Source organism: Maylandia zebra, linkage group LG8, assembly GCF_041146795.1.
Source record: "Maylandia zebra isolate NMK-2024a linkage group LG8, Mzebra_GT3a, whole genome shotgun sequence".
In the NCBI taxonomy this organism is placed as follows: domain Eukaryota; kingdom Metazoa; phylum Chordata; class Actinopteri; order Cichliformes; family Cichlidae; genus Maylandia; species Maylandia zebra.
This window is the reverse complement of record NC_135174.1, coordinates 11,589,298-11,605,397: the sequence shown is the minus strand read 5'-3', so window position 1 is coordinate 11,605,397 and position 16,100 is coordinate 11,589,298. Positions and strand designations below refer to the sequence as shown.

The 16,100-nt window shown below is 43.2% G+C and overlaps 1 protein-coding gene across 3 annotated transcripts in view; it reads left to right on the top strand.

Annotated features, from left to right (window-relative positions):
* The first annotated feature begins 25 nt into the window (after positions 1–25).
* Positions 26–16,100, top strand: part of bahcc1b (BAH domain and coiled-coil containing 1b) — a 62,993-nt gene continuing 46,918 nt past the window's right edge. The window contains exons 1-3 of one of the 3 annotated variants that reach the window (XM_012922206.4): positions 26–259; positions 372–410; positions 11,524–11,857. In XM_012922206.4, the coding sequence (XP_012777660.2) occupies positions 11,686–11,857 (172 nt within the window). In that variant the 5' untranslated portion in view covers positions 26–259; positions 372–410; positions 11,524–11,685. Of the gene's footprint in view, positions 260–371; positions 411–7,617; positions 7,822–11,190; positions 11,273–11,523; positions 11,858–16,100 lie in introns of those variants that run through there. The other 2 variants (XM_012922205.3, XM_076887317.1) reach the window with 2 other exon arrangements.

Below are 16,100 nucleotides of genomic sequence, written 5' to 3'. Positions count from 1 at the left end.
AATGCAAGAAAGCTTCTAGTCTCCTGCAGGAGACGAGAGTGCATGGGAAAGAGAGGGAGAGGGAGCAAGGGAGAGTTTCTCCATCAATTTTTTGTTTAATGTCAGCGCTTTAGCTCCATTGTGGGAGCGAGAGGACGCGTCATCCGGGCATAAATTTGCTATTATACAAGCTTCACGGAGACTCACATCCAGAAGATCCTGCCGCTTGTAGACGGGAGAAATCCCTCGGTGGGTAAATACGGCAAAAAAGAGTTAACATGTAAGTAAATGGGAGGACTGTTTAAGGCTACACAGTTGAATGCGCGTTAAGCTCGATTATTTTTAAGTTTTGGGGAGGAAGAAAGACTCATTTGATTTTCTTTCCTTTTTAGTTTAAAGCTGGGCGCTTTGGGGGAACATCTGTTTATTAGGTAGGTGGTATTTTGTTTTGTGTTTGACGTTATTCAAGGAGTGCTTTCTTAAAATATATATATCTATATATCGATCGCTGTGTTTTCTTGTATTTTCAATGCCATTTTTTAAAAACTAGCCTAAACATTTCTATAAGCGTTTTTTGAGCCGTGGCCCCACAGTCCAGTAGCGTATGCGTACATGAAATTATTTATTTATGTAAATGTTTGATTGTACAGCTGTGATTATTTATTTAGATCTAAAAACACACAAAACGTTGCAGAATCGCTTTTGTAGGCTGAACGATTCCAACAACGGTTTGTCCTAAAACGTGTGATATCTGTCATCAGACACAGATGGATACTTTTAAGAGTATGAAGTTAATGCGAGAAGGTCTGTCAGTTGGGGCCTCACACACACACACACACACACACACACACACACACACACACACACACACACACACACACACACACACACACACACACACACACACACACTTCTTCGAGTGACACCCCTTAGCTCGGTGTTATAATTTATCAGGTTTTCTCCTGTTATATTAAGTTACGCGGCAAAACTGTGCACTTACACTGAGCTCTTGTTTATCTGCTTGTCTCACTCTGTCTCTGTTCACACAGCAACACACGCACACACACAATAACACACACAGTAACACACACACGGGCAAAACGTTGGCAGGCAGTTCGTCTGATTTCTGCCTTAGTTTGATAAAGTGGCAGCAAGGGGGGAGGGGGGGTAGTTTTGACTGATCCTGGATTTGGAGACTGATGCAGGGATTTCTCTTTCCAGCCCCCCCCACCACCACCACAAAGTTTCCACTGCATTATTGCTTTGTACTTGTGCTTTATTTATTTAAAAATAAACGTTCAAAGACGCATCCATTGTTTAGATAATTAACGAAAGATTGTGACCGACGTGATTACGTGAAGTCAAATACAGTGTTCACGCCCGCGTGCAGAGTTCCCAGAGTTCTCAAGCAGAGCCAACACACCGACGCTTTATAGGAAAAGAAAATAAACTTCAGTTTGCAGACACGGGAAGTCTGAACGAAACACTCCCTTTAATTCTGATCGTTTAGACACACACATCTGGAATTTGTCCTAAAAACTAAAATAAAAACTAGTAATTTAGTATTTTATTTTACTAGGATTTTATTTTATTTAATGGCCCAAAATCATCTAAAATTATACAGCAAATTTTTTAGCAGGTGGAATAAAGCTTGCTCCAATTATAATGTAGCCTTTAATTAGTGTTCATTTTGTATGGACCAAAAAAATAACATTATGTACACACACACACACACACACACACACACACACACACACACACACACACACATATATATATATATATATATATATATATATATATATATATATATATATATATATATATATATATATATATATATACTTTAACTATAATAAATACCTTTATTATAATTAAAGTTATCTTCACATTTTTCAAATTTTGTTTAACTTGTTTAAAGCTCAATCTCTGAACACATATGAGCACACTTCCAAATCGAATTATTGTTGGATGGGTTTTAGATGATCCACAATCTCGTGATTTGTGTAATTATTATCAAATACATTCAAAATGAGACTTCCATTATGGTTTGAGCAACAGACTCCAGGACGTCCTGAGGACTGTATGTTCAAAACTATTCAAAACATCTTCCTCAGAGTTGAAAGATTTCTGAAAGTCTTGTTTCTTCAGTCAGATTGCTGCTGGTGCGTCACCGTGATGGAGTCACGCAAAGTCCTGTGTTGCAAAAGAAGTCCGGTTAAAGGAATCAGTGGCGTTTCTTGAAATGCTGTGTGGCTCGTTGCAGAAAGTGGGTGACCTCTTGACCCTACTGTCCCTCGTGGAGATACTCTGTATTATATGAACATTTTTTGTGAGCAACCAGAGAAATACAAAGGCGTCTTTCATTTTCAACGTCCCGCGAGTGTGTGAGTGCATGTACACGTCTCTGCGGTGGAGGAAGTGCTGTCGACGTCTTAAAAGACAAATACACAAATTAAGAAGGTACCAGGCTGAAGTGGCCCCGCTGCACATCAGACACGCGTTATATTTAATCCACTTATTTGTGTGTATAATAGCAACATCTCCCAAAGTTGCTTACTCCCCCACCTCTCTCTCTCCTCACCCTTTGCTGAGTACAAACTTACAGCGCAAACAGCGCAAAGTCACACACGATATGGCTGTTTATGTTCGTATGGTAATGATAATTAAAGCCTCCACCTGCGTGTTTTGATGGCCCATAAATAGATGCCGGTGCTTTCATCTCATCCGTACAGGCCTGGCGGTGGTTACAGCCGGATATATGGCTCTGTGACAGGCACTAATTTGGTTCCCAAGCCATTCCCTCTGTCACCATCATTATCATCATCATCATCTTCCTCCGCTACGCAGTGTCTCGATCTAAAGGTGTCAGTACACATACGGCTTTACAGTGTTTCCGTGGAGGAGTGCAACTTTTTTATTTATTTATTTATTTCGCATTTCCTGACTCGTTACAGCAGCATCTGTCCGGCACACAGGGGAGAAAAGGTCACGTTGTTTGTATGTGTCCAGTCAACTTGTGTTTTCACTATGTTTCCTCTGTTGTTTTTGTTTTTTGTTTTTGTGATCAGGTTGATGTCTTAAAATGTGTTGGGAACCAAAAGAGAGAGCGAGCCGCTATAAGATCGGGGAAAAGGAACAGCCCTTTTCTTCTTCTTCTTCCTTTATTTTATAACACAGTCCCAAAGCTTGGCAGCGCTTCTCTTCTTTTCTCCTCTCATATGACTCTATTGTCTCACGGGGGTTGCACCACCTTGGATTGTCGGGGCGTCTCCCTGGCGAATGACCCCGTTTGGAAATTCTCATCATTAAAGGCCTATCAGAAATATCTGGTGAGAATAAGAAGGGCTGCCCTGAACGACGGGCCTCCCGTGGAGACTGCTCTCCATTTGGACACATGTAAAAACCAACCAGTTCAATGTGTTTCCCGTTGGCTCTTGGGTTATCCTTTTAAAAATAATGTTTCCCATTTAGCAGTTCAGACGTTTATTCGGTTTTATAGGATGGGGGAGAAGGCGACTTAAACGCCCTTTAGCTATCTACTTTTAATGTGCGGAAAATTCCTCCTTACGGTGATGTGACTCGTCACGAGATAGCTAAAGTTGATATATTCAGACAGAGCTAATCTGAAGTGAACTGATAGAGTTGCACAGTCTGGAAGCAACCCCCCCTCCCCACAAAAGTAGAAAAATAAAGTTAAAAAATAAAATAAAATGCTGGGTTGTTAGATGTGACATCCGAGCTTTCGAGCAGAAAAGTGCCTCTGCTGGCCGGGGCTGGACGTCAGGAAAAAGCGGCCGAGCTCGAGCGGTCTCGCCCACTGCTCCCAGTGTGCAAGGGGAGAAAGGGGAGGGCGAGAGAAGGAAAGAAGCAGTGGAAAAGAGGAAGCGAAGAAGGGTAGGTGGAAAGTGTCAGTCAGGAACGCTTCATTGCTCGAGGACAATCCGCGCGCAGGACCGGTCTGTTTCAAGAGCAATCAGTCAATCCGCATTAATTACCCCCCACCCCCCTCCATTCCTCTCCCCCCTCCTTCTAGGGTAGCACACACTGGCACACGGACCAGAGGAGGCTTGGGTGTGCGTGTGTGCGTATTGTGCTTTCTCGTCTCTGTCTCCACACACGCACGCACCGACCCGCACACCCAGCCCCCCACTTCTTTTTAAGTGAAAGAGAACCAATAAAAATCAAGCAGTAAAAGGCTTTTCCTTGTCACTAAATAAATTAAATGCAGATTTCTGTTTTAAGTGGCGGAGCCCTTTTTTGTGAGCTGCGGAGCAGGAGTCTTTATTATTGTCCCTCTTGTCATTAGCGCACAGGACAACACCTTCAGGAGACTGAGCGGGGACATGAAGTCAGTTAATAGTAATAATAATATTAATTATTACTGGCCAGGTATAGTCAGTATAGTCTGCTGCACATGCATTGCCCAGCACGCTGGGTAGTAGGGTTGGATGTAGTACTCGTTTTCCTTCTAATTTTCCTTAAAAAAAACAACAACAACAACCCCCCCCCCCCCCCCCCCCCCCAAAAAAAAAAAAAGCTTTTGGAGTCAGGAAAAGCGTCAACATTGATTTTAATCATTTACTGTAATGGTTAATTAAGATCCAAATTTACGCTGTATTCCGCAGGAGTTTTTGTTGTTTGGCGTGAGATAAAGTAAAACATATTTGGTCTACCTGGTCTTTTAATATATTCCTTCATGCAAGTAATAGAACTCCCTTATTAGAAAAATAATTATTCATTAAAAATAAATATATTAAAAAAATCTATTTCTTCACACTGAGGCCCGGTGAGTAAATACACAGCCTGCATATTTTGATGGACCAACAGCACCAGCTTTCACAATGCTAATTTGTACCTTAATGGACTCTAATGCGTTATAATTTAGAGACGTCTTACTGGCCTCAAAGCACATTTGGGCTATTAAAATAGTCACTTTGAACAACAGTGCGAGTCTTCATAAAATCCAGCTTTGTGCATCTTTTTGTGTGTGTGTGTGTGTGTGTCTGTGAATGTGGTGGCTGAAGCCTTTTGGAGAGTGCAGGGCTCGGACACGCAGGCTGCTGGGTAAATGGGAAAAGACGGTAACGATTATCTAATTACGGCCGCGATAAATCTGCGCGCTTTGGCGTTATTTGATTTGAATTTTATATGTATCAATTAATTCCTCTCACACGAAAGTGTCGAGATCTCCCCCCCCCTTCCTCGCTCCGCGCGAGTACAGTTTTATAAGCTATCTATCGGCTGCAGACCAGCTTGGCTCACTCCAACCCCCCCCTTTCCACTCCCCCCACCAATGTTTTGTTTGGGACTGGACCAAAGCAAAGGGAGAGAGTCTCTGTTTTAATGTAAAGGGACATCAGTTGGAACAGCCTGGATATACTTTATAAAGTGCGTGCTCAGTGGTGCCGGTGGTGGAAAAGTTCAGCTAAAAAGCACACAGGCTGGCTGCAAGGATTTGTCTGCAGAATGAAACATGACCCTTTTTTGTGTGTTTTTGTAATAGGACTCGAACATTTAGCCAAAGTAATGACATATATTTAAATATTCTAATTAAAAATGTTTCCATATTTTTATGGAATATTTTATATATAATATTTTATGGAATATTTGAAAACAAAAACCCTCCGACACCCTTTCACAAACAATTTAAAGACCAACTTATTATCGTCACGGACCTACCGTTTATACTCCCGCGTGAACCCGGAAATGTCCACTTAGTTATTGATTAGTTGGCAATAAAAAAAGAAAAAGTTTTTGGTCAAAACACCGCGTGCGTGCCGCCCAAAATCAAAGCTCGGTTCCGACTATACAGTGGTGTCACCGTTTTAACGTTTAGATGAGAAAATGCTTTTATTCTGTTTATTAAAACTCAAAAGAAAAAAAACCCACATTCGGCCGTCTTCCCGCTGTCTCCTTTGTAGACAAAACTTTTCTTCCACCATAAAAGAAAGAAGAAGAGCTCCCTCTCGGTAGAGAAATAGTTGCTTTCCGGTTCTTGTTGCCGTCCTCGCCTCCATTTTCTAAAAAAACAAGTTGTTATTGCACCATTCCGCGAATCTATCCCCTACATTTATTACAACGTGTAATTTGCCCCCCTACCTTTTTTTTGTTGTTTTTAACCGTATTCCCTTTGATTTAGTCACTCTTGACTCTCCTTTTGCTCTGGGGCCAACGGGGTTCGCCGTGGGGGGCGCCTTGAAACCGCCCCTCCTTATCTCCTTTCATCGTTCAGCACGGGGCCGCCTTGAAACCGCAAGGGCAGTAATTGCTTTTTTCAGGCAGCCCAGTGCGGACTGGCCAGCAGCCAATCAGAGCCTTGTTTACACTCGGTGATTGACGGTGCTCTGGCAACCTGCCAGCCAATCGGGAGCTCCGCAGCACCGAAGCGCCCGAGTTTTAACCCTTTGCCTCCACGTATAAACAAACCCGCGCGGCAATATTAGCCTATAGCAGCTCATATATTTCGACATGGAAACACACAAGCCCCCATATCCTTCCACTTTTAATTGGCTAAATTAGTGAACCGTGTGCAGGGCCAACCCCAAGGACAGTAATGCTTTCAAATTATGCAGTGATTCAATTTGCCTGTGTGTGTGTGTGTGTGTGTGTGTGTGTGTGTGTGTGTGTGTGTGTGTGTGTGTGTGTGTGTGTGTGTAGCTTATATATATATATATATATAAATAAATAGATATAGGTAATATACAGTATACCGTAGCCTATCTTGTGTGTTTACAGCAATCATAACTTTTCCCTAAAACAGATGCAATATTTTTAATCCCCCGCCATATTAACTAAAAGGTGTAAACCTATAACACATTCCTTTATACAGAGCCTGAATTATCCTGCAATGACCATTAAGGACTCCAATAGCATTTCCCCCCCTTTTTAAGCAGACTATTATTATAATATAGCAAATCTGCACTCTACACTGAAACTTCAGGCCTGCTAATGTAGGTCTCGTTGTGACTTTAGTTGCACACACATGCAAAACAGAGCAGGCTTGTTCACTAAAGTACATTCAAATTCTAATAAGGATTTATTTAGCAGATGATCAAAAAAGGAGAGCATAAAAGGGAGATTTCCCTAAAGGAGCGCCAACAACACTACCACGCCATCGCTGTCAGGCAAAATAACAATAATAATAAAACAGCGTTGCAGTCAGACAGACAGCACAGAGGGCTGCAACGGGATCACACGGCATAAAAGGCTAGACGCTGTTTGCTCTCCACCAGCGATCAGAAAGCGCAGGCAGAGCCGGCTCCTTTCCTCTCCGTGCCGCCTGTCTTCTCCGCGCAGTGCGCCGAGGGCTGCAAATCAAACGCCCGCCGTTTTGCTCCGCGGATCCTCCGGCTTCCTCATTGGCTCCGAACGGCAACCAATGGCAGGGCGCATTTACTGTAGAAAGGGGTGTGTGTGTATGTGTGTGTGTGGCGTAGAGAGGGGGTGTATAGAAAAGGGTAGGTGGGGGCGGTGGTGGGGGAGCGCCTCACGGGCACGCTTTCACATTGTCGTTCTCAAACCAATAGGCCTGCGAGTCCACCCCTCCCCGCGCACACACCCCTTCAACCTCTCCCTCCTCCTCCTCCCTCCCTCCCTCCCTCCTACCGGCGTGTCTGAGTCTCCGGCTGCATGAACGAGCCTCGATTCACTACAAGCCTGAACTTCTACGATGCGTCTCTCCCATACCTCAACTGACTGCACACCACAGTCTGCAGCAGCATAGGATGTAATCAATCCCACATGTTTCATCTCTGCGACTCCGGGATTTTCACTTTGAATATTTTTCGCACTTTTTCTTTCATTATAAGCCACTCGCCGCACGGTGGATGTAACTTGCCAGTGAGTAGGAAATTATTTTACAGTTCTGTTTTTGTCATTTTTGTTTTGTTTTGTTTTGTGTGTGTGTGTTGTGTGTGTGATTGTAGCCGTTTGAATGCCGTTTTTTTCATGTTCATTTTTTTCAAGTAAGAGAGAATTTTAGTTTACACATTTATTATTATTTTGTCTTTTTTAATCTTTTTTTATTTACATGGAGGTATACCTTGGCTGTTCTCTAAGCGCACCGCTATCCGCTGTCATTCCATTAGAGGCAATAAAACGCGAGATGGTCTGATGTTCTGTGCAGAATATTAATCTGTAGGCATCTCTCATTTGCTAAATACATTAAAGGCGCAGATCTCACGATTCTACTGTAATCTAGAGGAGGGAGGGGAAGGCCCCCCCCCCCCCCCGATTTATTTCACGTAGCTTTATTTCCACCGTTTCCTGTCCAGTGTGCAGTGCTGAGCTGTGGGCGATATGTGTCACTTCTTGATTTGACCTCTCCTCACAGCCGAGCGTGTGTTTCTAATTCATTCGGGGTGCTGCTCCACACCTTTCTGCTCTTTCAGTGAGCCCATTTTCATACATTTTAAATTGTAGATTATTTCTTTGTTAGTTCTCCATTGTGCAAGTGTGTGTGTTTGTGTGTCTATCTCTGTGTGTGGGAGAGAGCGAGAGAGAGGTAGAGGTTTTTTTTTATTGCAAGCTGCAGTGCTCCCTCGGTGTGAAGGCTGTGTAGACGCCGAGCTGTCTTCGGCTCAGCCGGGCTTGTCTCTCCCGTTTAGCCGGCCTCTGAATATCCGGATTTAGTGCGCCGGTTATGCTTTGCGACTTTACTTTATTGCTAAATTGTTGAGGGAAACCAGTTGCCCTCTGGACCCGGACCACTTCAAAAGGAAATGCCTTTTTAAATTTCTTTTTTTTTTTCATTTTTATCCAAAGATTCACGCATTTATGATATAGTAGATTTATGCTCAAACAGCACACACGCACACACACACACGCACACACGCACAGATAAATAGGCGCATTTTTCTCTCTCTCCTTTTCTTCTTTTTATGCTCGAAGCCTCAATTGCATTAGTTCTGACAAACGCAATTCTTTGCGGATTTGCTGGCTTTTGTGCGAAGTTCATGTGATGTCGTCTTGACCAGCAGTGGTTACTTTTGTAAGGGAAGGGGGGGATTTTCTTCTGACGACAGTTTGACCCTTTTCGGGGCACTGCTTAGTGGATGTGTGCTTGTGTGTGTGTGTGCTTGTGGAGGTGTGTGTAGAAGGTTTCGGAGGTCTGGGTAGAGTGGAAGGAAGTCTGAACGCCTTTCACGTATGTGGGCTACACACACACACACACACACACACACACGCTACTGTAGATTCAAATGATGATTTTTTTCTTTCTTCCCAAAACTGTTACGCGCGATCTGCTCACGCCGCTTGTTTGCGTGGCGTGCGATAACACGGGATTTAGACTCAGGTTGTTAAATGTAGTCTGAGTGGCTCTCTGTTGACGTGTAATGTAAATATCCAGGACGTGTGTTTATGGACAGAAAATGTAAAAATGTATAGACAAATGTCAGACGATAGTAGTTTATGATTGATGTCCCGTGGAGAAGGGCCATTGTTTCTCACTGCCTAGGGGACAGGAGAGTCCATTTTGCCTTCCCAGTGAGCTTGCAGCAGCAACAGCAGCAGCAGAAACAGCAGCAGCCTCCGTTTCTCCCCCCATTTATTTTTCTTTTACCCTTATTTCCCCCTGTTACTGTTGACTACATGTGGTCAGAAAAAATAACATCCTGCAGCAAACAAAAAGGAAATTAAATTATTTACATGCCCTCGCACTTTGCGAAAAAATATCCTTATAGGAAGGGTTACGGGGAATGTTTGTACGTATAACACACACACACACACACACACACACACACACACACACACACACACACACACACACACACACACACACACACACACACACACACATTTTCACGATTCACGATCACATTTGCTGGGTTTTATCAGAACTGCGAACTTTAGGGAGCCAGGGTGAAAATCCCCTCTAAAAATACAATTCCTGAAAGTTGAGTCCTTGAGCAGCGTGTGTGTGTGTGTGCGTGTGTGTGTGTGTGTGTGTGTGTGTGTGTGTGTGTGTGACTTAAAGAAGACTTGAATATCCGAGCTTATGAAGGCTGTTCTTATGCACTTCATAAAGCCCCTGGTCCACCAGAGCATTTGGTATTTTCTTTGTTCCTCTATCTTGGTTCCTGGGAGGTGCTATCAGCATCTACAGAGCACTAGATGGACGTGCCACGCATTGAAAGGCCTAATAGATGGACTGCTGAGGTGTGTTTGTGTGTGTGTACGTGTGTGTGTGTGTGTGGGGGGGGGGGGGGGGGGGGGGGGGGGGGATGGAAATGGAAGCACCCAGAGCTCCCTATGAGCATCGCAGGGAGTCCTATTTAAATAAATGACCTAGGCTATGAGGTATACATATAAACGCGATGATTTCCTAGTCTATTTCACTGTTTATTGCCCACCTCACAACTCTGGCGATGAAGCATAGAGGTGATTTGATTTGTGTTTGTGATTACACTGTATCCTATATATACAGTACGTGTAGCAGAAATGCATGGCTATTGTCAGAAGGCGAGGGCCACTGCTGCTGACTCCGTATGAGTTGATAGAAATGGCTGTTTCAACGCCAGTTTTCCTCAATAAGCAACACAACGGATAATAATCCCGATTTCAACGGTGCAAACTATCAAAAGTCAAACAGCGATGGTGAAGCAACTTTGGTAAACACGTGTATATAAAAAAAACAGAGAACGGTAAAGGCGCTCTTGGTTTATAAAACCTATATAAGAAATGTCGATCCAAGTCAGAGATCAACATTTCCTCCACATATGAACCGGATCAGATTCGAATTAAAATCTCAATTTACACCAAAAGATAAACGTATTGACGGTATCCGTCTGAAACCAAAGAGTGATAGGCTATTTGAGTCACCCAAAGGAGAAAAAAAAGAATATGTTTTTTACGCATTCTATACTTGGTGCAGATGGTTTCCTTAACGTTTTAGCGCAAGTGCCCCGAGGTCCAGCCTGTTTATGACCGGCGCTTGTTGAGCCTCAAGACTCAACAACTCCTTCACCGGGAGAGGCTTTATACCACCGTGAACTCTTGTACTGTATATGCTTCATTTGTTCGTCATTTGCTCCATTCTTTTTTCTTTTTTGCGCTGATAAAGGAAGCTCCCGTGTTCAGGATTTACATTGTGTTTGGTCGCGAGGAGGAGAGGGGGGGGGGGGGGGGGGGGGGGGGGGGCTCCTCTGTTGGGGCCAACGATGTAGTGCGGGGTAAATCCACGCAAACTCACTTCACCCACATTTTCATCCACAGTGCAGACTTCACCCACCTTTCCGAGCTGGCGCATATCGGCGTTAGAAAGTTAGTGTGCAGCGCAGAACCAAAGTTGGTCAGTAAATGTGGGGATTTTGTTTTATTTTAGGACGTTTGTTGTGTGTGACATTTGAATAGCTTCTTATTCCTCCTTTTTTTCTTCTTCACTCTCTCTCTCTCTCTCTCTCTCTCTCTTTGTAAACCGTGCTTGTTTGTCTAAACACGAGCAGCGACTGTCTCTCAGTCAAGCCTTTTCTTCAGCGCCACATCCCTGGCTGGCTCGTCATTGTCAGCGCTTTGACTCGTCTCCTGCTCTCTCTTTTGTAGGACATGACGGGGACTCCGTTTCGACCCTGCAAAGCCAAAACCGCGCTCAATGCGAGGCGAGCACGAAGTTCATAAAAAGGGATTATTTGCATCTGGGTGCCTGAAACCTTCGGTGCCTCCGGATTTTACTTTGGGATTTGGGATTTATCGCTTCTCATCGGGATGGAAAGCCGAGATTTCGCTCCTCCGCACCACCTCCTGACGGAGCGGAGCGCCTTGGTTCACAGCGCCGCGTCTCGGATGGCGCCAGGCGGACACGGATCCGTGCAGCACCCCGCTCACTTCCAGCCCGGGAAATATTACTCATCCCACCTTTCCATGGGTCCGCACTCAGGTCAGTTTTGGAAGCAAGGTGTTTTTCCCCACCGTGTAACTACAGAGAAGTGTGGATTAAAAAAACAAAACAAACAAGCAAACAAAAAACCCAAAGAAAATATATACTCTGTGTTTCTCTCTTTCTCTGTCTCTCTTGTCTGAAGCATATGTTCCCCATATTGCAAAATAAAACCTTGGAGCTCTTCAGGGACGAGTTAGAATTTAACGCTGACGGAAAGTGCTCCGACTTTCGGGGGGTGGGGGGAATTTAGGAATTATCTTTTTTAACTTTATTTAATCAACTGTTTATGGCTGTTTGCCGAAATGCAAGAATTAAAAAAACTGTATCTAAAATCACATAAAAGAAAAAGGGTAATGTGTTTTCTTTTTGCAGATAGAATTAACTCTAAATTTACAACTCAGTCCAAGCTCACCTTTGTTGTTGGTGTTGTTGTTTTAAAACTTTAATTCCAGGGTTATTTGGTTTTATTTCTTTTCTTTTTTTTTTTTCATATCAAGCTGGGATTATTAGTGGCATAATCTTGTCATAGATTTATTTGGATTCATCAATTAGCGAAGTACTAATCGTTGCCAGTTGATGTAATTAATTAGAATTGGGTTATTCCACCGCTTATATTTCCCATTAAACAATAAATTAAAGCTATTAGCCGAGCCAGTTTCTGCGCAGCGCCTCCTCCTCCTTCACGTGTGTGTGTTTTTGAAATTATTTTTTGGTGGTTTTGGTTTATGCTGGGCGCAAACTGGGGGTCGCAGTTGCCGGGTGGAGAGCAGAGGGGGGACTGAGTGAGTGAAGGGGAGCTCTGGCTAATAGAGGTGAGGGTAATACCAGAAAATCCGGTTTCTATATTGAGCGAAGACGTGACGGGGTGCGAATGGGTTGACAGTGCATGCATTAGATTTAACAAGTAGCTTTGGTATCCTGTCTCAATAGGGGTGTGTGTGTGTGTGTGGGGGGGGGGGGGGGGGGGGGGGGGGGGGGCTGTGTGTGCGTGCAAAGAGAGAAAGAAAAGACTGTCCGAAATCATACTGCGTTTATACCCACGCGCTGGATGAATGTATGCGTGTTACATGAGAAATCTCATTAGTTACCATGTGTGTCAAGAGTGGCCATCCACGTCTCGCGTGTATTTGCTTGTTTTCATGTGTAAAAGGGAAAAAATTGAGGCAAACCGGGTTTTCATTTTTAATTAGTTGCTAAAATACATTTCACATTTCAGGTCAACACGCGTGGATTTTTCCAGAAATCCTACCGTGAATTACTTTTGATATTTCGTGCTCCACCTCCTGGTTCTGTGGTTCTGGTTTCTTCACATGAGAGGAATTTTTTTTCAATTATTATTATTATTTTTAATTTAAAATGCAATTTTACGTCAGCTTGGTTTGTTTAATATACTTTTTATTGCACGTGAGCATTTAGGTTTGTAAACTTGGGCTCTTCCTCTGCGTTTTTAAAAATTATTCATATATAAATATATTAATTATATAAACTGACGTAAGGCTGTAACGTGTATGTTTCTTAAAACTTGAACTGATACTGTACGTTATTTATTTATTATTTTAAAAAATATTTTAGTAAAAAAAGTCTAAATGTCAACACATTTTATTGACAACACGTCTAAAAACACGTGTTGTTGCACAAAAGTTATTAAGCTTTGCTTTATTCTCTCATACGTACATTCTTTTCAGTATAATACTTATTAAACAATTCACATAAATATTGATCAACACTTTACCACATTTAAATATATTATAAATGATTCAGTCTCCATGCATTAACTTATATTGATAAAATATTTTCTATATTTTATGACACGCTGAGCTGCCTGCCTGTTTCTGATTTCCACACACAACATTCGAGCAAAAACACGCCCAGCTCATTTTCAAAGCTAATATATCAAATACAAATGTAACCTGCATTGCAGTTTAAATAGCACCTTGACTGATTTTGCTGTGCGCTGACATGCATAATGGCCCAGTGTAAAAATGTTTCTTTAATGTTGAATAAAGGGGGTATAAGCATAGTAATGCAGGGTGATAATGCTATTGAAATATATTCAAGAGGGCCTCTCACTGGGTCTCAAGGTGCATGACACTGTATTGAGATTCCAGATATCCAGACTCTCCATGCATGTCCCTTATGGGGTTTTGACAGACATGATGGGCATAGAGGATTGTTGTTTAGAGATGGGGGGTTGGTGTATGTATGTGTGTTTGCTTGGAGGTTAGGATGCGGGTTACCTTTGTCCTTGCCCCCCTTAGAGATCCAGAAAGCTGTATGCCTGGCCCTAGGCCTCAGCACAGGGGGTAGATGTGATGTGGAGCTGGCCATAGCAGGGACAGGAGGGTGGAGGGGGAGGTTTTGACAAGGGTTTGTTTCAGATCTTTGTGAAGACACCCTCACTATTTCTTTATATATATATATATATATATATATATATATATATATATATATATATATATATATATATATATATATATATATATATATATATATATATATATATATATATACACACACAGTCTCGCAGTATCAAACTGAGTATATCACTTAAAAAAAATCCTAAATGAAAAAAAAAAAGACTCCCCTCATTCTCCCCTGCTTCTTCATATCCTGGAAAACCTGCAATCCATCAATTTGCTGAAGCCTCTTATTTAGATCAGCATGGTGTCTGCTTGAATATGGTCGCGCTTGACAAGGTGATGGAATGACAGACGCATACCAACGCCATAAGACTCAGCCCACATTTGATAAAACCCCACAATGATATTACACAGGCGTTTAGATTACTGATAGGAGCAGTGGGAAAGCCTTTGTCTCTGTCTGTCTGTCTTGCTCTCTTCCCCTCCCATTTTCACTGCTTTGCTTTTTATTCCAGTCCCCCCTTCTCTTTCTCTTTCTTCCCCTTTCTCTGATGTTAGCCCCTGGGCAGTAGTTGTGCAAGTGTATATGTGTGTGTGTTTGCGTGTGCGATTAGGGTTAGGTTTAGCCCGCAGAAGCACAGGTGTGCAGTATTATGGAGGGCGTGGCTGCTCTTGTCATTGAACAGGTGTGTTACTTCCCAGACAGCAGACCGTTTTTGTTTACATGATTGTGTACGTGAACGAGTGTGCATTTGTGTGACTAAGTAATGCAGACAGAAGGAGTTTACATTCATGTTGTGTGTGCACACATGCAGCTGCACAAACGCACAAACACATACACACTTTGAAGAACGTTAGTCTTAAGCTGCTTGTTTTTTGTGCTTTAAAACAGCAATAAACCATAACCAAAATGTCATAGACTAGATTATCTCTCTGCCACTTCTCACTTTCTTTTCTCTCGGTTACTCTCGGTCTTTGCTCTCTTGAGCTCTTTCTTCAGCTTATGCCCCCTTTTCATCCCAGCATTTTCCCTTTCCTTCTCCCCATGTTCGGTGTTGTTAGTGAAACACAAGACCCTGTAGTTAAATTCTGCATATCTCTACTACAAATGCCTGTAGCTGTGCGTGTGTGTGTGTGCACAACCATCCAGTCCATTCATCAGGAGGCTGTCAGTTATATCTCTCTCTTCCCTTGGAAGTTTTTTGTCATAGGCTTTGAACGTTGCGGCAGCACAGATGAGGCACACCCCTTCACCTTACTACCTGCACACACCTTGGCGCACAAACAACCTGCACGGTGATGGAAGGAGACGGCGCGTTTGTGCGCGTACGCATGGGTTTGGTTTCTGTCCATGCTTGTGGAATTAAAGGCCTGTAGTTACTATAGAGTAGTGTGTGTGTGTGTGTGTGTGTCTAGGGTACTCATTATGTTTAAAGGCAAAGGGAAGCCCCGTAGATAGATAAAGAAAGAAAGGCATGTGAAAAAAATAAGGGAAGAAATGATGGATGGATGGAGCCAGGGAGGAGGAAGGAAGAGGAGGAGGAGGAAGGGGGAGGGTAAGGGTGTGAGGGGGGTAGATAGGCTGAATGTTTCCACCTGGTTGGTAATCCAGTCAGATTACCACCGCCTGACAGCACCCACTGGCCGTCACCCCCACCGACTCCCCGCCCTGGCGTCTCCTCAGCTTCTCAAGAGTGTGAGTGAATGAAAGCGATAGAGAGGAGATGCTTGCCTGTCCCTGCGAGTGTATGTGTGTGTGTCTGTGTGTAGGATGAGTCAGCAGTGAGCAAGCCCAATCACCCCTTTCCAACACCACCCACCAATCTCCAATCCAACCAATGCAACCCGGGATGTACAGGGGGCACATGTAGGGTGCAGTG